Source organism: Bactrocera oleae, chromosome 5 (assembly GCF_042242935.1).
Source record: "Bactrocera oleae isolate idBacOlea1 chromosome 5, idBacOlea1, whole genome shotgun sequence".
Taxonomy (NCBI): Eukaryota; Metazoa; Arthropoda; class Insecta; order Diptera; family Tephritidae; genus Bactrocera; species Bactrocera oleae.
The window spans coordinates 55454651-55478624 of NC_091539.1; the positions used below are offsets into that span (position 1 = coordinate 55454651).

Here is a 23974-nt window from a genome sequence, read left to right on the forward strand (position 1 = left end):
TATTCACGTGGCTACTCTTACATATAAAAATACATATATGCATATATAAATTAATATATGTATATCCACATTACTGCCTTAATATCCCTCCATTGTACTATTGATAGCGTCTGAAAGCTAAAATAATTGCTATTGGGGCGACGAAGTCCAGCTGAGTTGTGCGCTTTATGCTTATGGGGTTGCCGTTATCAAGGGATGTATTGAATTAAATTGCGAAAACTACAAAAATTATAAAGTTTTTGCTGGCGAAGAATTTACGGCGCAAAAGTAAGTGAAATTTAAGAAATGAAATATACATTGGTGCGAGTTGCAATGGAATTTTTTAAAATAAAAAAGAAAGAAAAAAATATTTTGTGTGAGAACGGAAAGGTAATGAAAAGCTTTGCGTGGCAAAAAATTACGAAAATCAATGCACATCTACCCAAAACCTCTATAGAACGAATATAGTTTAACAGTTTTTAAAAATTTTGATCTCGCCGAAATTTTTGTAGTCAAAAACCAAAATTTAAATAGCATGTATCGGAATCCCGAAATTCTACTATCTCCACTTCTAAAACTAGAGTCATTACAAATAAATTTATTACAGATTTTCAGCCTGAACCCACTGCCAAATCATCTAACCGCTATTTCAGCTAGTATTTCATACAAAGTCTTTTATTTTTTTTTAACTCGCACACCCCTAGTGTTGTGTAGCTAGTTCACTTTCTTAAGGGATGTTTAAAAATGCGCTATATAATACAAATAACAAAGACAAGCAAAAAATTACATATATGTAGATTTAAATATTAATATACATCCATATATCACTGCAACCCCATTTAGTGCCCCCCTTCGTGTAGCGCAAATTGCGTTTCAAAGCACTTGAATATGCAGTCGGGAAAATGAGTCGGTAATATTAGAAAACTATTCAATGTCACCAAAACCACAAAAGCCACCCACAGAGATCGCATCGCATGCGTTATTCCATACAAATGTTTATATAAATACATATACATATATACTTGTAGAAACAAATGCTTTAAAAAGTAGTAGCGAAAAACCGTAAAGAGCAAAAGTTGTTAATTTGTATATGATGTATTTTTATAATATAATATTTTGCACTTTCTTGTGTCAATTTGCGGGCAAGTCTAGACTTCCTAATTATTTTATTATTAGACACCTATATATAGACTTAGATATATTTCTTCGTATGTTTTAGGCCTTAGAAATTATACTGAATACTGATTACACTGAAAATGGTTAAACTCAAACGTTCTCTATCTATAATATCATACGGCTAGACCACAGCTGCACTTTCAGTGTAGTCTAAATGCAATTTAAACTCAAATAGAGATTAGTAGTGCAGAGCTCTCCATATTAACTCGAAAAGAACATGCCCCAGTGGCATGTTGACCCCAATGTTATCATAAGTTTTTCTACATAAAACATAAAGTGAACTTGCATTTTGATTTCCTTTACGTACGCAGCTATTTGATTTTACGAAGTCGGCCTGCCTATGTCTGAATTTGATTGATAGCTAACAATCCTTGATCACCAAAAGCCAAATCATTTGAATAAGTAAATATGTTATTTTTTTGTTGTTTTTCAATAAAACTTTTTTTTAAATTGTCAATTATTTGAAATCACCCTCCTTAATGTCCGAGTTAATTTAAGTTTCTAATTTTTTTTTATATTGGTGTTTGTTCCCGCAATAGTGTGAATTTTAAATGCATTCAACAGATGGTGCTGTGATTGAAAATTTAAATTCGTTAGAATCAAAAAATCGATATACATTTACCCTCTAGATGTCGCTATTGTTAAATTATTAATAAAATATATAATTAAGATCCCTCCCGCCGCATATTCGAAATATGCATAAATTGGAAACAATAATAGAAATTATTTTTCAAAAATTAACCACCAGGTGACGCCGGGTACTACAATTATAAGAGAGAATATATAGAGTATAAAGAAAATAAGATAGGTAAAGGTTTTAGAAACAAGCCCTCTAAATATCATACAACAAACTTGAATTTTAGTATATATTATATTAAAATTCAAATTAGTATCAAGTTAACGTAATGCAATTTAACTTCAATATATCATCTGAGCAAAATTGACCCGAAGTAGCCCATATACACGCTTTACGCAAACCAAATCGATAACAATTTGTATGCCGATTTTTACCATGTAAAAAAAATTAACAACGAGTTTCTTTGAAATTTTGTGTTTCCAATAGAATTATGACTACCGAAATGTTAAAAATGTTAAAGAAATGTTTTGGGTAGTCTACTTTATCATGCAGTACTACAGTATTTAAGTGGCAAAAAGTATTCAATTCAGGTCGTAAAGTCACCGAAAACTTTCCTAATGCGATTCGTCCCCCTCTGTTGATATTATCGAAAAAGTTAAAGAAATAGTAATTGAAAATCGTCATATTGGCAATAGAAAGATAGCAGAGAATCTCAACATCTCGTATGGATCGACTTGACACCATTTGGTTAGTATTTTGGGTATAAAGCGTGTCGTGTACCAAAAGATCTGAATCTTTTGCAAAAAACGACGTCAAGTAGAGGACACAAAAGGAATGCTTAACAACGTAGCTGAGGACTCTACATTCATCAAACGCATCATTACTGGTGACGAGACTTGGGTTTATGAATGTGACGGTAAAACTGTTCAACGATCTAGCGAATAGCGCACCAAACAAGAGCCAAACCCTAAATAAACCGAAATTCGTTGAACGCACTGAAAGCCTTACTAGCCGAGGCTTATAAAAAGTATATGGAAAATTGGATTAATCATTGGCTTGCTGGTATTTGCATTAAAATATGTAAAAATTTAGAGTTTTTGACAGTCCGGGTCAAATTTGATCAGAATAAAAAAAGCCAGTTTTATAATTAAGCTTGCTGCCCAAGAACAAAACCAAAGTTTTAAAAATATTATATGGGTATATATTATTTTGCGCATAGTTTATAGTTGAAACTTTTTATTAATATTTTTTATTTTTATATTTGTATATCACAGTTATGTAATTGTTTAGCGCTTCGTATGAACAACACTCTAATCGCAATATTGACTTAAATGTCACACTTTTAAATTTGTCTAAATTTGCTTTTATGAAAAAATAACGCTTTCCATATTATTCGTTGAGCGTCTTTTGAACGCGCTACCAAAACACAATTTAAAGCAATTAAACAGAAAAGCACAACATTTTTAAATTAATGAAATATATTTGTACACAATGCCAGCTGATCGATTTGCGTCAATATATATTCAATCTCCAATTTGCATACACATACATTTACACAAGTACATCAATTAAATATATATGTGTATATAGCATATGCATATGTACTTTGCTGTAAGTCGCTAATTGTTAGAAAATAATTACTTTGTGACAACACGCACTTTTCACTATTTTAATTATTATTTTGTATGACTATAATTTTTCTATTTTTGTTTTTGCTTTTGTATTTCCATTAACTAATATGCAATTGTTATATTCTCTACGCTTTACATATGTACATACGTACACATATGAAAACACAAAACCCGCTCGATGAATTGTCGCTCGTAACGATAATTGGAAACGCGAACTCGCTTGCGAATACCACGAACGTACGACCGTAGAGTTGAAAGCGTCCAAGCAAACTGAACGGCAGCGTAACCGGCATCACCAGTCGAACTATGAATCGACCAAACGCAACGAAGCTGCCGCATTCTTCGGCGGTACAGACACAGCGAATGTCTTCGAGACGGCAATCGGTGAGCTTAGCGCCGACGATAATGACGATGATAATTATTATGATGATGATGGGTTTGAGAATGACGACGCCAATGGCAACGATATCGATGAAGATGACGATGATGGTGATGATGTGGACGATGGTGACGGCGATGTTGATGATGACCAACCCAGAGACGCGCCGACCGAGCCCACCGAAATGACTGACCACAGCGAGGCAACCGAACGTAGCGAGCCCAATGAGGCCAGCGACTCGGTGCGCTACTTCCGCGATGGCTATGCCGGCAAGCAGAAGAATAAGAACAGCAACAGGAATAATAATAACAACAACAACAACAATGGCGGTAGCAACATTAAAATGAATGGCAGCAAAATTGTGGTGTTCGATAACTTCAAGTTGGACGAGAGCGGCGATGGCGAAAGTGCTGGTGACGGCTACACCGACGCAAATGGTGACAGAGCCAGAGACCGTGATGATGTTGCCAGTGAGAGTGGTTCGGATTTCGCGAGTTTTGAGGGCAATTCGAGTAGTTTTGATGTCGTTATTGCCATGAAGCCAGATAAGAATAAAGTAAACGAGCAGCAACAGTTGCAGCAACAACAGCAACAATTGCAACAGCAACATAGCCAGAAAGAGCAGCAACAACACAAGACCGAGCAGCAGCAGTTGGAAAAACATGAACAACAGCAACAAATGCATTACAAACCGCTGAAGTTAAGCAAACAGCAACAACAAAAGCATTTGCAACAACTACAAATGAAGCAGCAGTCAACTGAGCGCCAGCAACAGAAAGCTCTGCGTGAACGCACCGAAAACTACGATACACACATACAACAGCAACAACAACTGTTGCTACAGCAAGTATACGAAGAGCAAAAGATTCATAGCCAACAACTTGCCAAGCGCGATGAGAGACGCTGCGCGCCGAAGACGCTCAACAACAAAGTTTCAGCCGAGCAAATTTTCAAACAATCCAACAATTTACAAAAACAACTCAAACAACAGCTGGAGGAGCATCAGCGCTGCATTATCGAGCAACAACAACAACAACATTTGCATCAACAACAATTGCAGCAACAGAAAATGTTCGAACGCAAGAACGAACTGAAGCTGCAGGAAAAACCAAATCAACAGCAACAACAACAACAGAGTTTACCGCCACCAAAGCCGCTGACGCGCAAGCATTTGCAAGCGCAAGCACAACATCAAGCGCGCAGCACAGTTCCTTCGCGTCACACCTCACGCGCCAGCACCTCGAGACTGCCATCTTCACGCGTCTCGCCGCTGCGCACCACAAGCCGTGGCCTTCTATCCACGCGCGCTAAAAGTCTCTCCAGCTGCCGCAACGACATGCACGCTGAGAAGTCCAAATTGCTAAAGAAACGCCGCAATCCATTGAACTCTCCCCCGCCAGCTCCCTCAGCCACGCCTACCAATTCGGCACGCACACCGCGCAGCGCACGTGTTAGAGCCGTAAGCTCAGCCGGTGCTGCCTGTAATGCCACGAAAGTGCGTCCACCAGCGCAGCAAGCGCTTAGACCTTCACACACCACCCCGAATATGGCTTTCTACGAGGCTGACGACATCGGCGCTGGTGGTGACATGCACGCGACAGGTGCGAGACCCTTACAGACACAATCGCAAATGTTGCAAATGTGCTCGATGCTAAAGTCTGAGTTCGTCGATATGATGATACCGTTTGCAAGCAATGGCGTTGGCAACGCCGCCAAGGTTACATCAGCGAAAGCGTCGGAACTTCGTTCAGACCAATGTAGCGATAAGGCGCAATCGAATCAGGCAGAAAATTTGGCTAATCATGACCTAATTGAGGCGCTTACCAATTGTCTTTTCAAGTACAACGAAGCAATGAAAGATAATGGCAAAAATACAGACAGCCCAGGAGTCGCCACACCCAAAGCAGCTGAAAAGGAATCGAGAAACCTTAATCCTGCATGGTAAGTGAAAATTAATTTCTATAACATTTTGATATTACCATATTATCGTGCTAAATTCGCACTTAAATATTTTAAAATTACTATCAACTCCGATGACCAACCGTCGTGGCTCCCAAACAATAATATATAGAATAAAATGGAGTGCGCTAGGTGTCGCTGGGATCTTATGAAATCAAAACGCTATATTTACGAGCCGATTATAATAATATGTATGTATATTGTATATACAGATACTTAGCAGGATAATATAGCTTTGTTCTTTAAGAAATTTTATATTCACTTCGAGAAGTCCTAGAAGTTTTTACTCTTATAGTGAACAATAATTTCTTCATTTATGTACTTTACCACACAGGCAGTTACTTTTCTCGCGATTAAACTCACCCTTTCTTTCTTCCCTTGGTGGTAGTACTCCGGTTTCTATAGAAGAAAGATAAAAGATATTGTTTAGCACTTTTAGTGAAGGGTTTCAAGTGTCTATTTATCTCAAAAATCATCGAGCTAAAGACGTGTTGACTATGTGGTCGAATAGCTTCAAAATACTTAAATATCTATCGCTATTTGTTTTTCTGGTAAGGACCTCGGAATGAGTCGGTTTCCCAGTGCCCATAGCTCATCGTTCTGTAGGGTTTGATGCTTTTTTATCTGCATCACTCTTGTTCCCGTCAAACTTAGCATTATCGGAATATAAAATGCTTTATAAAGAAGGTTTCGTCCACCAATATGATCATGATGAGATTTATTTTCGATCAAACCGTAAATTAAACCTATTCCGATCTTTTTTAAACAAAACTTATGCTTTAAACAAAAACTTAACTGAACCCAACTAAAGAGATTTCGCTCTAATGAAATGGCGTAGGGACCTCGATAAATCTATGAAAAGCTAAAGAACTAAAGCTGAAAAGAAACTTTCTCAGAATTAAAATTTTTTTTTTTATATCGACAATCATATATATATATTTATAGTTATATATTTTTATATATTAATGAGTTTCTACGTGATTTCACATACTTACATATGAATTCTTAAACTCAAATACTCATATATCTCTACAATTGGAGATTGTTGCTTCATTTTCTGACTCATTTATTGCTAACAACCGTAAAGCATCTACATAAATGTACATATGTAGAGTTGCATCTGCCCTTTGTTACCTTTGAAGCGAAAGCTAATTACTTCCACAGAGTTGACTAACTTATATATGATATGTATATAGAGTGTGTGTGTGTGTATGTATGTACATAAGTATATCAAACGAACAGCGTTTTGAACACATAAAACGTTTATGAAATTATTCGAAACAAATTTGATTTTTTTTATTAAAAGCAAAAAAACTATTTTTAAAAATATATTTCTAAGTTTTTAAAAAAATTATTTTTTTTAATTTTTGGTATTTATATAAACAACTTTTATTACCAACATTAACTATAAAGTTTTTTTTATAATATTATATTTTGTATAAAAAATTTACTGTTCAATTCTTTATATAAAATTCTAAAATTAACAAAATTGAATAATTCTTGAAGATTTTCATAAAATAAATACATTTTTGCACAAAATATTAAAAACTAAATTGCATAATTTTTTTTTTTAGATTTTTACATAAAATTAAAAGTTTTCAATTCTTATTAAAATAGTTGCATAAAAACGTGAACTTTAGCTATTTCGTTAAAAAAATGTTAAAGAAAAAAAAAAATTTAATATTTGAAAAACCATAAGAAGCACTAAAACAAATTTAAACGTTTTTGAAAAAAAATTTTATTTTGGAAATAAATAAATAAACATAAAAAATTTTAATTTTGGTTTTTTACAAACAATTTAAATCAAGATTTGATATAAAATTTATTAATATTTCGTTTATCAAAAAATGTTAAACTTAAAAAAATCCGAATATTTATAAAATCTTGATTACATTAAAATTTTATTTTTGAAAAAATAAATAACCATAAAAAATTTTTATTGTAACTTATATTTTTAAAGACAATTTATATCAAGATTTGATATTGATTTATTATTATTCATTAATATTTCGATACTCAATAAATATTGAGCTCATAAAAATCCGAATATCTATAAAATAATTAAATTAAAATTTCTAATTAATTCAAAAAACTATAAAAGTAAAATTAACTAACAAATATTTTGTTGAATAATATCTCTTGTTACATATAAAAAAAATCTCAAACGCGTAATTATGTACATATGTAAATATGTTCCATAAGTCCAATCATGCAAGTAACAGTACAATTCTGGTCTCAAAAATCACTCATACTAATTTTCCCGCAAATGATTTTCAACTTGCCGCTTCGGCTGTGTAAATAATTTGTTACAAATAAATACTTATTTACATAATGCATAAAGAACATACAAAACAAAATACAAGATGACATCAAATAGCAGCAACAACAACTCTTCCGTAAAGAGAGCAAAAGTGAAGTGAGCCGAGTGCGCAGTAACCTTACTTACTTATAGTAATACATGCACAAATACCCCCCACCACACACGACAACTTCCCAACTATCCACCACTCACCCGAAAATGATGTCATCAAGTCAGCAGAGAATATCGCAGCTCTGCTACCGGTCGCTTATCGCCTGCGCTGAAGCTTTTCAATAGCTATTGTTGATGACTGTCAGTCAAAGCAGTTCGTGTTTAGCGCGGCCCAGTGTTTGGACAGGCGTGCGTCCGGCCCCGCTGCGCCAACGACTAATGGACTACACCCGGTGAGTGCGGTTGTCGGTGCCGGTGCGTATGCTGATGAGATACATAACTACATACATTTGTTGGGTATGAGCGATAGTGGTGACTGCTGTGCTGAGAGCATCTATCACCGAAATTTCAAGCTGCGTTCTTACTTACTTACTCACTCACGCTTGTTTGTACTTATATGTATTCTTGTATATATGTATGTATGTATGTGTGCACGTTTAAGCTTATCTACCCACCTTTCGTAAGTTGTGTGATTCAGCTGATCCTCAAGTAGGGCTGCATAATTGGATATACATATTCGGATTTATATATTCTACAAACTCTTATATACATAGTATGTATGTGTGTGTGTGTGTTTTCATACGGGTAAAAATTAATATAATAATTTTTTATAGAACTCTGTTAATACAAACCCGTATACCTACAGAGCTTTCCTATTAGAATGTTGATTTATGGTTCAAGTTCTACGATGACATAAGGTGCGATTGGGGCAGAATAATTTAACTGAAAAATTTTCGTAAAGGTCACCGAAGTTAAATTAGAAATTAGCGGAGGCAAAATCATTTCTTATTTTGTGGCGAATATGAGAAACTGAGATCTCTGAGAGCTGGGTGTTTATATGTATAACAATATATATTTTTTACATCGCGAAATCTATGACGTAGCACCTAAGAGGGTAGCTAAAAGAGTTCGAAGAATGGAGGTCAAAGCGGTGCACCATTATATAACGAATTCTATTTTGGTACTCTAAAACCTCTCAACCTCGAAATTTTAACTGGATTTTGTTAATAAATCAGTAGCTAAACGATAAGTTTGATGGCTCTACAAGGGTGATATAAGGCAAGAAAATTTTAAATCAGAGAGAAATTTTGAATTTGGACGAAATGGCAGCTTCCAAAAAAAACGTATTTTTTCAAATTTAGACTTCAAGTGGCTTAAAAAATTGAAATAATTATTTTTTAATCTTGTGATCATTACCTGAAAGATATTTCTAAGAAGCTCGGATGAAAATTTAAAGCCGATCGGTCCAGCCGTTTCGAAGAAGTTTTCCTCACCGACTCTGAAAACAGCATTTCAAGAATAACGTGTTGAGAGTTTTGGAAGCATTGAGTTAAAAAATGCTTATAAATACGCTCATATCTCCGAAACTAGTTCTCAGATTAAGTTGAAAAAGTACAAAAAGTTAAATTTTTTTGAATTCATATGTGGTTATAACCCCTTAAAATAGAACCAACCTACTTTGATTAAACCGTTTGTGAATTCAAATTCAAGGAAAAAATTAGTTTATTCCTCGGCATATAATATAATGCCTTCGTACTTCTAATACAAAACAGATTCTCATGAAATTCAAATCTTGTAGGCTCTTATACTTGTCAGTTAACATCAAGACCCTTAACAGAAGGAAGAAAAGGTTTAATCGCCGAATAATCTGTTTGACTAAATGCTTGGAAAATAACAATCCAACCAAACGCTGTTTTCAGCTTATCCAGAATAAATTGTCATAAAAACATTTTGTGTTTTGATATTGTCTTTCGAAGTATGAACAATATGAAAGCCCAATCCATATTTTAAAATAATTTTCCTAGCGGGGCTAGTAATCACTGAATCAATTTCCCTTTGAAAGGGCCTGTTCCTGAAACTTGCGTAATTCTCCATTGAAGCGCTCATCTTGAAAAACCTCACCTTTCGGAAAACATCTAACATATCTCCTACACACTTTACCGATCTTTTACTCCCATATATTTTGCGCCTTAATAGCTGTCTTTGACTGGCCAAGCCATACGAGCTGTGTTAAAAAAATATAAGTAATTTTAAAAATAAAATTTCCCGGTTTTGTAGAGTGTAATTAATAAAATTTTCAGCTGTATTTTTGTCTGTTACAGCCACTAAGGTTAGACGTGTTTTTATGAGCTTGGCAATTTTCGTTTGTTAAAAGGATGGGGACTTTTTTCCTATATCTAAAAATAAACAGAACTTCAAAAGCCGTTTTGCAAGCTTTGGTGACATTAAAAGCGCATTCATGAAGGAGCTAAAGGCTTTGGCAAAAATCGAGTTTGTGAAATGTTTTTAAGATTGGAGGAAGTGCTGGCATAAGTGCATAATTCCGAATGACGACTATTTTGAAGACGACAGCAATAACGAAAGCGATGTGTGGGAAGTGGCGCCGTCTTGTTCAAACCAAATGTCGCCGAGATCACTAGTTTCAATTTCAGGCATCAAATAGTATGTTATCATGACAGATAACGGTCACCATTGAGGGTTATGTCCTCAGCGACATCATTTTGGAAGAAATATGGACCGATGATTCCACTGGCTCACAAACCTCACCAAACCGTTGCTTTTTCTGTATAAAATGGGAGCTCTTGAATCACTTCAGGTTGTTCTTTGTCCCAAATGCGGCAATTTTGCTTGTTTACATACCCGTTGAGCAAGAAATGGGCCTCATCGCTGAACAAAATTTGACTCGAAAACGTCGGATCTTCTTGGAACTTTTCAAGATTATATAGAGCGAAGCGATGTCGCTTGAGAAAGCCGAGCGCCTTCAGTTCTTGCACAAGCTATATTTCGTAGGCTTGCAATTTAAGATATCGACGGAAAATGCCAAGTCGTTCCATACATCAGTCCGAGTTGCTGCGAACGACGCCAAATCGACTCTCCGCGGTCTTCGGCGAATATTATCCAATAATGAATGCTGGGTCTCAAGATGGGTGATGATGTTACAATAGTACGCTCAGTAGGCCGATTTTGTTGACCGTAAGTTGAGCAAAGCGCGCGAAACACATTCTTTACAGAACGTGAATTTTCGTAATAAAGTTGAACCATTTGTAAAGGTTGTTCAGGCGTAAGTCTTTCCATGATAAAATGCCAAACGATACTCTGTCAAAAAAAGGCTATTGAAAAAAGCACCTTTACTTGGTTATAAGTAAACTGGATTTTCTCTCTTTAAGCCTATAAGTACACATTTTTTTAGAGAAACGAGAACCAAGAGTGTTTATATATTCCAAATACTATAAAATTCACAGATACAGGTCTAATTGGTAGTCAACTATATTTGAGATCACAACTGAGTACGGAATTTTTCTGCCGAATTAGCCGACCAACAAAGTTGAATCTTCTTTCTCCTAGAAACTGAAACGGATTGAAAGTAAGCGCCTTTTCATCTATGGTTCGAACGAAAATGTATTCCCTTCTGTTGTTCCACAGTATGTACTCGTATCCAGCCGAACTGAATTGTGTTTAGTTGCCCTCATATAAATAAACTCTATCTTCTTATTACATACCAATTTAAATGTTTAATGCGGTTAATTATAAACATATTAACAAATTTTACCACAAACATTTATTTCATTTTTTTTTTTTTGAAATTTTCGTAGTAGATAGTACGAAAAAAACCCGACAGTTAATAAAAAAATTGTACATATAATAAAAAGAAAATCAAATTCAAACAATAAAGCATAGAAAGATTAATGGGTATATTGACTTAGGCGCAGACACGTGGCATCCAGTCAGTGCCGACATTGACATAGATACACATTTTTATTTTCGCGAAAATTTCCAGCCGAAAATAGTTGCTGTTTGATCAATATTTATAACATTTAATATGGTTGCAAGTTTTTTGTTGCATGCACCGTCGCTCGGTCTCCCCGCCTGCAGACAAACTTCAAGCTTTCCATTTGGGGCACCATGTGCGTGCTTTTGGGGACAAATAGAAATATTTTCATTACGACCTTGATATGTATTTCGCGAACTCTTGCTTGTATTGTCACATTTATATAATGAACTACCGTGGTATTTAAGTGTCTTTGTAGAATCCATAAATGTGGTTAAAGTGTGAAATGTGTGAGTGAAGGAAATTTATAAGTATATCATGCATAGGTTGACATTTTTTTGTGTGACGTCGGAACGTCAGATTATCACTGAGGACGTATGAAGTCTATGAAAAGTCTACTAGAGTCGAAGCGGTTGGAGTGGGTCTAGTCGACTTCCAATCGACAGATATAATTTAGGTTAGGGTAAAAGGTCGATGCTGTGACAAAGTCTAATATTAATCCCACTTGGACAACTAAGAACAGCGGTACATTATAATACCTTAATACTCCTAAGTAATGATCGTAAATATCTTCATAAATCAACCTCAGTCGTGCAAAATCTGGACAATGCAGAAGAAGTTAGGCTAGGTTATATTGTTTGGCTGCCACGCCATACATCGACCTACTTGTCCTTTGTAATGCCAGATGAATGATCTTTTCAATTCGAGCAGCATAAAGACTTGGTATCTAATTTTCATCGTCCCCTAAACTGTGAAGCCACTACATATCTAAGATGAGCTCTAGATAAGGCCGGACGGAAGCAGAGGAGGTGTCCCAGCGTCTCTCTCATATTAGTAATGTTCATCTGGCTTGCATGTAATGCCAGTAAGTTTTAACCTGTCACTAGACCAACAACCTTCCAGCCGTATTTTCGAGACCGTGTTAATTAAAAGCATGCCTGTTTTTGTTTGGGCTCCTTTCTGTTCTCTGGAGGAGAAACTGCAAAGATTTTCAGCTTTACCGCATGTAGGGCTATTAACCAGTGTCCAGTAAGAACAAGTAGTTCAGTAGAACTCCTGCATTTTATTCGACAGACATACTATTATCCGATCATGTTCGATGTTTCCCTCATAAATTGAATATGACTCAGTAATTGGTTACCAGACCCTCTCTTTCGATCTTATTAGCTTCTGAAAATCTAGGCAATTTCTGGTCAAGTTGGTGAGCTTACAGAAAGTTTTACCGTAGTGGGTTCCATTCCTGACTTGTGAAAACAAAATTTTTCCCCACTACAACCTCGCAATCACGAAACACATTGCACTAATAATGGACGCAATGGGATGTTTAAAATTACTTTTTAAGAGATTTTGTCAGAAATTTGTCCACCGAAAAGCTTCTCTCTTACTACAAATTCAACCTATATCCTACACCTTAACCTAATCTAGGTGTCGCAATGGCAATGTGGTCGCCAGTTTTCTAGTCAGATGGTATTAGACTTAGTTTATTTTGTATTACTCCAACCGATCCTTAAGACATCTTGCATATTACAATTGCTATACCATTTCATTTTTTATATATCATCTCTTCCGTACACAATTTATCTCTACACTTTCAGCCCTATTACCCTCTATACCGGAGAGTCGCCTTACGAGAAATTGAAGCTAAAAAAAGCACAACTGCGTCTGAAGAAGGAATATCAAAAAGAGCAAAGACGTGTCGAACGCAAACAAGCACAAAAGGAAATGAAGAAAGAAGCGAACACGGAAGGGAACTGGGAACAGGAAAACTCTTCAGATGAAATAAACACCGATGATAACGATTATGAATTAACAACTACAAATCAGCAAGAAGACGTAAAGAGTTGTAAGAACGTAGAACTACCCACTTCGCCCTGTACGCTCTGGAACAGTAACTTCAAAGATATCCCACGAAAGAAAGATCTACACATTGAAGAGCTAATTGCCGAACGCAATCAATTTCTACGACTATGTAGCAAAAATCGTTTCTATGCAAATCCCAATTTCAACCAGCCATGGCGAGTGTTTTCAAAGTAAGCTAAATATTCTATATTTTTTCGAAAACTATCTAGATACCTAAATATATATTTTTTTTGTGCTGCTACAAATAGACTTGCCTCCAAGCTCTCTAACGACATCATCGGCGTAATCGAGGAAGATTTTAGTATTGGTGTTTCGAAGTTTGTGCAGGATTTTCTGGATAACGAGACCAAGATATAACACCGCTGCTTCCAGCAGTTTTTTTTCTTCGATTTTTTTTTTAATGTTTTAACTGCATACATATATATTTTTGAACATTTTCCGTTGTGGTGTTGCACCTGTGTGTATGTTTTTTATATGTATATGATTCTCAATTTTTGCCATGAAATTGTAGGGCAAATTTTGGCAGATTTCACACACGCATGTACAGTTATCACAGTAAATAATTGATATTTTTTGCGATCATGTCAAAGCTTAAGTTAGATAAAGTCTCGATAAAGTCTTTATTGCTTTATCCTTTGACATGTTTGCGAAAACCGATTTTTACTGCGACTAATCCGCGAAGCATATGCTTATGTGTATGTGTAACAAGTATATGTCAATATATCCTGTATCTATGCCAAAATTGTTCACGTAAAAATTTGTTTACCATTATTAAATTTTTTTTCTAAATTTCTTTTGTCGGTTGGGTACTACTGAAACAATGAATATTTTCTTTATAAAAACAAAACAAGTTTTCTTTCATTCCTTACTAAATTCAACGGTTCTTTAAGTAATACTAATCCTATTGATCCCTGTGCTAATGGACTCATGTTACCTGTTGCTCTAAATTTGCTAATATTCTCCTTGATCCATTTCGAAGATAACTGCGGGTCGTTTAGGCAACATGACATCCAGTCGGTTCCATTTATCGTCCCATTTCTTCCTCTGGCTGCAATAAAAAGTATGCTGAATAGGATAGTAGCTTGAGCAATTGCTTATATGGCCCTTAGGTTCAACACTGTTCTGCCTAATGAGATCTTGCCAAAACCGAGCACCCATAACGAAAGTTGTTGTGGCCAGTGCTTAAGCCCTGTTTGGGGGAAAGTCGAATATCAACTTTTACCGAAATTAGCAGTAGGTCCAGCACTGTTTCGGCGGTGTCGGACCAAAGGGAAAAAGGTTGTAAGTGAGTAGGTTTGACGGGGCATGCAAAGAGGTAGTAACTGTCATGCGGGGACTCTTTGCATGCAGGACATACATATGTATGTTTAGTATGTTCTGGATAAGTAGGAGTTTAACCTGCTACAGTATCCAAAACGTAGTTTTTCAAGCGTCACTCTGGTTTCACGAGCCAACTCGAGCTCACGGTCTGTAATGGATAGTGCTTCGACTCCAAGGACGTCATTCATGAAAGTATTCATAATAGTGTGAGTGACATTCAGTACACTACTGAATTTTGTCACGTCCTAAATTGCATCGGTATATTGTTCGACGTTCAATTGATGTTCCTAATTAAACATAATTTCTGCACAAACGATCCTGTTACTAGTCCGCAGTGCCATGTTTTGACATGTCTGTATCTTCCTCAGATGAGTCCTGCTCCATCCAGGCGACCAAATTGGGACTGCGTAGTTAAGGCCAGCTGACTATCGATTGAGGATCTTGTTGCTGCTCCATAATTGAGTAATTATCACGATCGTGTGTAGAGTATAGGGGTACCAGCTATCAAACGTAACACCCAAAATTTGGTGTTGTTTACTCTCAGAATTTTATCATCATCGAGAAAAATATCCATAACGAATCATCCGCCTTTCTTTTGTGCAGACTTTCAACTCACAAGTAAACAATAATGGAATGGCATGTTGAAAGAAATGGCAATAAAACATTGTCGTGATACTAGTTCCTCACATCTTCATACAATCCGAAAATATTCTTTTTTAAACTGAAAGGCATTTTTCACTATAAATATTTCATTTAGATGAGGAAAATAACTAAAAATTGATATTTGGTTAGGTAGGTACAAAACGAAGAAAGCACTTAAAGTAGTACAAAAAAAATCAGAGTTCTGTATTCATCATTTGGAGAAATCTTATTTCAAGGTCTGCTAGGAAGCTATCTTACAGTCACTTCCAAATAAAAATAACCAAAATTCAAATGCACAGGGTTGCTACAGAGATATCCACTTCATTGTATTTCAGTGAAAACTGGAATATCAATATTTTACAATTAAATTATTTACTCCCTATTTTTTACACAAATAACTTATTAAAAAGTAAATGCAAGCATATAATTAATTCAAATATTTAAATATAATACAAAATAAAACCAGCATATTAATTAATATTGTTATATGCTTCTATTACCTGTTAGTTGCTAATCTGTTTACACTAGTCCTAAATATGCCCCATAAAATATTAAATTCACATCTGGCAACGCGAAGGTAAGCGAAGTTCTTTTATGCCGCTAAAAGCATTTCGCTTATTTTTTTGCAGAATTGTGAAAACATTTAGAAATTTTGTATACAAGCCAAAATAAAGTGTTTTTTAATAGTATTTAGCTTAGCGTTTGTAGTCAACAATAATGTGCTGTGTGTAAAAGTGTAGAAAAAAGGAAAAATAACGTGAAAATGGATGCTGTTGTGTTGCATTCGGACATTGCGCGTCTTGTGCTAGGTAAGTGTTCTGCAGCTGGTGCTGCTTTGCGAATACAAATAACAATTTCCCTGCTATTTGCTAGGCTATTTGAAAAGACAAAAGTTGGAAAGTACATCGCGGCTATTTTGTAAAACCTCACCACATCTTAAGCATGAATTTACGGTATATCGCAGCGGTTTTACGCCACACAGTTTTTGTCCGGATTTGGAGGATATAATATGCGAATATGTAAATATCAAACACATTGGTAAGTACAGTAACAGATAATACATGAACATATCTAATGAAATATCTTATTGGAAACTATAATCATCTGCAGTCGATCGCTTTGTATCTTCATTGACGAGTAATCAACGTTTTGAACTTTTCGAACTCAAGCTGCCTGAGAAAGTCAAGTTATTGCTCGAGCGTGTATTGGCAACAAATTTGAAAACACAGCAAGGCGAAAATTCCACGCATAGTAAAAATAATACAAAAAGCAATTCTACGGCTAGCAGCAGCATAAATTCAGATAAAGAGAACACAACTAAGAAGCATCCTAAACAAAAAAGAAAACGGTGAATATTAAAATGTTTATGCATACATTTATGTATATATTAAAAGTATACAAATTACAACTAAAACTCTGAAATTCTTTTCCAGTGATTCAGTAGCGTACTCTTCTGATGAGCGCGTAAGTCCTTTATTCTTGAGCAGCAAAAATATAAAACGGCGCCGCATTTTAGAACCATTTTGTTTTATAAGTGCGAAACAACAAAATTTACAACGCCAACGGAAAACTGTGGAAACACCTACGACAGGCGGTGACCAGACGCAGACAGATGATGAAAATGAAGAGGACACTCTTGATGAAGATAGTAATGAGCCGGAAAATGAAGATGAAAATGTGCCGCATGATAATGAAACGGATTTGTCACTACTGGAAAAGCCGACCAAAGAATCAACGCCGCGCAGCAAATCGACTAATGGAAAATTTTCAACACCATCCGTGCCGGTAATATGAAATTTGTTTTGTTACTGGTGATATAAAACGAATTAAACACATTTTTTTTTGTTACAGGAACTTTCGCAAGCAATATTGGATAATCCGCAATTTCAAATGAAATTAGTAGATAATATTAATCAAGCGCTTAATAACTCGAAATGCAGTGAAACTCAAGCAGAAGTAAGCAATGTCAAGGCGTCCACTTCAAAGTTATCAGCTAATGACAATAATCTCTCGGAAGAGCAGCAAATTATTACATCCAATGAAATGTTGGATCAAATGGTCAAAGACATTTTGAAGGCTACTGAGCAGGACCCGACTTTCGATGCAATTGTCGAAAATGTTGTTGGTGGTATGTGCGTAGTGAATTAAATAAATTCCTGAATTCTATTAATATATATATATTTTTTTTTTTTATAGCATCCATACAGCCGACAAATGCCTCAGCAGGCGTACAATGTAATATCGATGCGGCATCAGCAGCACCACAACAACTTATTAGTGTGCCGGCTGTGTACGAGCAACAAGAACAGCAACAGCAACAACAATTTGCATTTGTGCAACAACATCAACAACAACAATTAACTCTACCAACATTATCGACAATATCACAACAACCAACAGATTCGATTACAGCTCCACGTACACCCCTAATAATACGTACGGCTATATCGGCATCGAATACTTCACAGAATGGCGGTGCTGGCGATGCGCAAATTCTTTCGACGCTCACAGCAAATAATTCGTTCGGTTCCTTGATCGATCCGAACTTTTCGCTATCAAAGTTGATCGTATTAAATTCAAATGATAGTGCACAAAAGCAAGCAACGGCTGGTGAACAAATCATTGGAAATGTCACTGCTGACAATTTAATCAATCATTTATCTAATGTCGGCGATGCGGCCGGGGACGAGCAGGTATGCATTTTCGAAAGCCAAATATTAAACAAAAAAAATCTCACTGTTCTATCAACATTTCAGCATGTTTTCATCGACAACAATACCGGTCAATTTTTACTTCTTGCCGACGAGGGTATATTGGCGAATTTTCCATTTCTTCTCAACGGTGAAGGTATAATTCAACAAATTCCACCGGGTAATACTGGTAATATAAAGTGTTCTCATAATGAAATAATTTTGTCCAAATCTATTTTAGCCGCCGCAGGCCAACAGCCACAAAACACAGTTATGGTGTCCAGTGCACAGAAAGTAAATGCGACCGAAGAAACCCAAATCGAAGGTAGAATAGAGCCGTGCACCGCATGTAAAAAACCACAAGACGGTGCAATTCCCAGCTCGCTGCAATCACGTACAACTGTAGAAAGTGAGACGCCCAGTGGAAGTGGTATAGTGAATATGAAAGCCTTTAAAAGCTTGTCGACACCACGCAAACGCACCTCGCATGTGCGCACATTATCATTCTCACCGAAGATAACGGTTGGTAGTCCAGCTGAGCAGAAATCTAGCTTGCGTCCTAATGCCAACGCAGAGGAGTGCGCTGAGTTGGCCAATTCAGTTGATTTAACAGAGCGACCCATCATTAAAAATGTGGAAATTCTGCCAGCTTTAGGCGGACCCATCGAAGCGAGCGCAAATGAAAGCAGCAATAGCTGTAGCGTGCCGCCCTTATTCGTCACCGAGGAAAGTAGCAATCAAACTGTCATTAAAACCGAATTATCACTACGAGAGATCGCTGTAGCAGAGAAAACGGACAAAATTCAAAATAAAATAAAATCAGTTGCAAGTGGCCTGCATGTAGATACACCGAAACGCAAACAGGTTCGTAAAACAGCGGTACGCGCATGCAAACGTCAACTTTCGAAATCCTCGGATGAATCTGAAAACAAATCGGATCCTACAAACGAATCAGATCAAAATGAAGAATCCGAAAAAAGTGCGCCTGCAAATGAATCACAGCCTACAGAGGAGCAGAGTGTAGCTAATTTAAAAGATGACAAAATGATGGAGGAATGGTTGCGTTTGCGTAATGTTTCCAATCGTGATCTTGACTCACGTTTGCGCCAGATAAATGCCGAACAACACGCCATATTACCGAAATCGGTGCGCAGAGATAAAAATACGTCGTTGAAACGACGTAGTTTGCGGCGAAAAAAACCGATAATCTCTAAGCGCATGCGCAAAAAGGCGCGACAGGAGGCCCACAAAAAGGCAATGCTTGCTGAGCGTGAAGCCGACGCTTCAATCCTTGAGGATGATCCTAAGGAATTTGTGAAACCCGATATAAGAATCGTGGAAAAAACTAAACACGGCAAGTGTGCAATCGAGAGCAGGCGCGTAAATAAAGATCGCAACAGCAAAGAATTCAATATAAAAATTCCAACACCACAAAAGGAAAAACGCGAATCGCTAACAAAAACGAAAGGCGACTGCGTAGAGAGCATTAGCGCCGACAAAGTTGCAGCAATTGATGATACAGTCGATGGTACAGCAAACGCAGAGCCTGCAGTGCAAACTGCCGACAACGCAACCGTGCATGCGTCGGAAGAGCACAAAGAGCAGGAGCGCGATCGTCGTACAGCAAATATTGCTTGCCTACTAGATACACCTTTTAAAGCGCCAACGTTAATGGATGAAATCCCGCCAACACCGGGTAAACCGGTGCACTCCCTAGACACGCCTGCGGCCAAGCTACGCTCTGTTGATGATGATATGCAACTTTCGTCGTCATATCTCTTTGGTTCGCTGACAAAAAGCGAATTAAATACACCACAACTGAGTGCAATAACGCCCGGTTTGCGCTTTACACCCTACGGCTCCAGTCGCGATGTGACACCACGCAGTGCAACAGCACCAACGGATTATTCCTCTGGTGGTTCGTACTATAAGCCTGATGAATCGGAAGATTTAGATCGCAATTTTGAGAAAATTTTAAAAGACTCAGCACAAAAGCAACGGCAGGCAGAGGAGGAGAGAGTAAAACTGCTGGAACAGCATTTAAATGCAGAGGAGGTAAAAAGTGCGCTCTTTGAGGAACCAAGATCAACATTGGTTGACGGTACAGAGCAAGCGAAAACGGAAGCAGAGGAAATATGTGTTGAAATACCAGCTGAGAAATTGCGAGTGGAACCAATAGTATTGAAACGCGTTAAATCATTTGGCGCCGAAGGCACAGAGCATACCGAAACGACCTCAAACATCGATCCACACTATACGCTCGTTTCCGAATTGCCAGAAATTTGCGCCGAAGGAGAGTCGTCCGATTCCTCCAGCACAATTTCTACGTCGTCCTCATCATCAACGAACAGTACAACAAGCAGCTCGAGTTCTTCATCGAATTCCAGTACCACAACGGACGAGGAGCAGGCAGCAAAGCATGAAAAAGAAACACCGAAAAAAACTGCTGACATGTCCCTATCACTAGATAATCTCTCTACTATAAGTAGTACAGAGGATGAAGAATGGCAGAAGTTGGCTGTCACAGAGGAAGAGAACTCACAGTTGGTAAGCAATGATGGTGAAGTACGTTACCCGGTACGTAGTTGGCTGACACCGAGTAAAGTCGATTCGCAAGCAGTCGTCGAGACACACGAGCAAGCGCCAGCGACGACGATTAAGTTAACTGTACCATTGAAATCGGCCGAGAAAAAGAATCGTTTGGAGGATGACTTACAACAAAAACGTGAACGCATGATGGAGAAGCTGAAGCAAGATGCCAAACAGCGACGCGTTAAACAACCGTTAGCTACAGCGGCACAAGCATTTGAGAAGAGCGCAGCGCTGATTGCGAGCCGCAAGCTTACGGCGATGAGGGAAAAAGCAAAGATTCTACCGGCGAAAGCGACAATGCTGCCAACTAATTTAGAGGCAAGTCAAACCAAAATAGCGGTGGAAGTACAGGAGAAACGTACAATGGAAGTACTAACAGCACTGCAGCTCTCCGCCAAGAAACAAGTCCTACAGCAAACGGATATTGACGCTGGCAAAGTGCCAGTGCGCAAACCGACCGCAGTGCCACCAATGGCCTCGCTGGACGACAATGCAACAACTACGCTCTTCACACAAGCGCCGACTACAGCTGCGTACGAGTTGACGGAGAAAACCGAACGCCTACCCTTAAAGACGCTCATTTCGAAAGTGAAGGCCAAACAAAGACAGTGTGTCAAAATTGAGGCGCTGCCATCTTTGAAACGGACATGTACAACAAGTGTGGGACGCAAGAAAATTGTGCGCAAACCGCTTGGCTTCAAGGGCACTAATGCACCCGAAACTGTTTTCGAGCCTGGCCAGTTGGAGGAAGTCAAAACACCGCATAAAGCAACGACGAAAAGCGTGGCGGAGAAGGATGGTAATGGTGAAAAAGATGCTGTTGTTAGTCCTGTGCCAAGAATAAGAATAAAAACACCGACGGGGTTAACTGCCGACAGACCGAGTACATTACGTGTTTCGCCTCGTTTGCTTGGCAACAAAAAGAGTAGATTGAAGGATGGTAATGCGTACGAGAAAAAAGATGGCAAAGACGATGCATCGGGGGAAACCATAGAAACCGCCAAACACAAGAAACCACTGAAAGCTGCGTCCAAGTCCAAGGCGGCAACCACGGCTAAAAGGTTGTTAGCGACTGCTTTTAAAAAGTCACCAGTACGCACTAGAATAACGAAAAATAAAAAGACAGCGCCGACAGAAGTATTAGAAGCCAAATTAACAGTGGAAGAGCAAAAGCAAGACGAGGATAAGGTTAGAGACGAACAACCGAGTGAGAAGAGCGTTTTGCAAAAGCCTATAGGACAGGAGATATTACCGGTTGAGCATGCGAAATCTGATAAGTCTGACAGTAACGAAAAAATTGAAAATCCAAAACCCGAAAAGAAAAAAGATACTGAGAAAAAGGAAAAGGAGTCACAACAGTTGGGTAAACTGACGAAAGCATCTAAAGCGCCCACGGAAGCGACTAAAAGGAACAAAGAAGTAGAAAAAACTAAACAAACAGTTATGCCTTCGGCAGCTGAAACGAAATTCGAGAAACCAACGTCGAAAGACGCAACTGTTACGGCACAGAAAAGAAAACCCAAAGATAAAATAGAAACAGCAGCTGCTGCAGATGATAAAGAAGACATGACGAAACAAAAATCTGCAGCGACATTCAGCAGCAAAATTATAATTGATGCGAGCATATCGAATAAAAATACCAAAACACAAGAAGCTACTCAAGAATTACAGACACAAAAAGATACCAATGGTGAAGGACAAGAATCAAATGTTGACAAACCCGATTTAAAGATAAAAGATCAAGCAATTGCGAAGGACAATTTGACAAAAGAAAGTGAAGCTGCGGAGATAGCGCCAAAGGAGGTGTTAGCTCAAGCGGTTCACCAGAGCAAAATCTTGCCGACATCAACCACAAATATGGAGAGTGAAGCTCTTGACACTGCCGAAACCTCCGAAGAAGATCCATTAGAGCATTGCGAATTAACGTCTGTTACGGAAGAGGATCCGGTACGTTTTATATCAGTTATCTATGACGGACCTGTTGGTGCGCCAGCAAATCCCTTGCCAAGACGAGATTTTACAAATTTTAAAATGGTCGTCGCCTTCGATGAGGAGGAGAAACACATATGGCGCATCAGCAACGAAGTGGTATTGTTCAATGCATCGCCCGCATCGCAACAAATACGTAACATTCCGAAGAAACGTAAAGTGCGCATAAATACATGCGACACTGATAATGATAACATCACCACTGTAGGTGTAGTGCATAGCACGACAACAACAACAACAGCACAGCAGGCAACCACCTCAACTGTTAGCAGCAGTGAAGAGCGCAATCAAAAGGATAATAGTTCGAATGAAGCGAAACCAGTGGCAACGTCCACACCCATATCTGCGCCAGCCACGAGCAGTACACAAGACCCACGTAGGCGGACGACGTGAGTTGAAAAATATATATATATTTTTTTTTAAGTACAAACTATCTAATAACCTTTACAGCAGAATAACAAGAAATGCTGTCGCTGGTACGGAAGTGGCGAGTGGTTCAACTGTGTCGGCGCCACCAGCACAAGCAGCAACAACGAGTTCTGCTGGTCCTACAGATGTTCTGGAAATAGATGACATTGAATCACTCCTCTCGCGTTTGCATGGGAAAGAAAACTAATCAATTTCCAGCTTCGATTTAACTTAGTTTGTACCAAAATATGCTCTATGTGCACTGGCGTCATATATACATATGCATGTATATGTGTATATATTATATATATATATATGTAAGCAGTAAAGAATTAGTATTCGCAATAATAGTTAACTCGATTTAAGTTTTATTTTTAAGTATTATGCAACAATGCACTTTAATGGGTTACATGGGTATCACGGCTTCAAAAAAAAATTATTGTCTTATTTAATTTTATAACATCTCTAGAATATTGTCCTGTATTCTCAAGTTGATAGCAGTAGCAGTTTGGAGTTACATTTTTGAAAAGTTG

General features: G+C 37.6%; 3 protein-coding genes across 7 annotated transcripts in view; 2 read left to right on the forward strand and 1 right to left on the reverse strand.

Moving 5' to 3' along the window:
• The window catches only part of LOC106615692 (transforming growth factor beta-1-induced transcript 1 protein), a 30275-nt gene extending 26886 nt beyond the window's left edge, over window positions 1-3389 (reverse strand). Inside the window, exon 1 of one of the 2 annotated variants that reach the window (XM_036376254.2) lies at window positions 3374-3389. The gene's annotated coding sequence lies outside the window, so the exon portion shown is untranslated. Of the gene's footprint in view, window positions 1-1777; window positions 1793-3373 lie in introns of those variants that run through there. The other variant, XM_036376252.2, reaches the window with a different exon arrangement.
• Window positions 1-14576, forward strand: part of LOC106615690 (uncharacterized) — a 48862-nt gene extending 34286 nt beyond the window's left edge. The window contains exons 10-12 of the mRNA XM_036376248.2: window positions 3613-5683; window positions 13536-13970; window positions 14049-14576. Of these exons, the coding sequence (XP_036232141.2) occupies window positions 3613-5683; window positions 13536-13970; window positions 14049-14157 (2615 nt within the window). The 3' untranslated portion in view covers window positions 14158-14576. The remainder of the gene's footprint in view (window positions 1-3612; window positions 5684-13535; window positions 13971-14048) is intronic.
• A 1763-nt stretch (window positions 14577-16339) lies between these two features.
• On the forward strand, window positions 16340-23791 carry mxc (multi sex combs). 4 transcript variants are annotated; one of them, XM_070110402.1, is made up of 9 exons: window positions 16340-16571; window positions 16636-16800; window positions 16873-17110; window positions 17196-17547; window positions 17614-17890; window positions 17959-18455; window positions 18519-18642; window positions 18694-23422; window positions 23487-23791. In XM_070110402.1, exons 1-9 carry the CDS (start codon window positions 16526-16528, stop codon window positions 23647-23649), a joined length of 6591 nt encoding a protein of 2196 aa, XP_069966503.1. In that variant the 5' UTR covers window positions 16340-16525; the 3' UTR covers window positions 23650-23791. The 4 variants fall into 4 exon arrangements, with proteins under 4 accessions (XP_069966503.1, XP_014087482.2, XP_014087484.2 ...); XM_014232007.3 differs by having other exon boundaries at window positions 16341-16571; window positions 23484-23791; XM_014232009.3 differs by having other exon boundaries at window positions 16341-16571; window positions 18519-18633; window positions 23484-23791.
• Window positions 23792-23974: the final 183 nt, after the last annotated feature.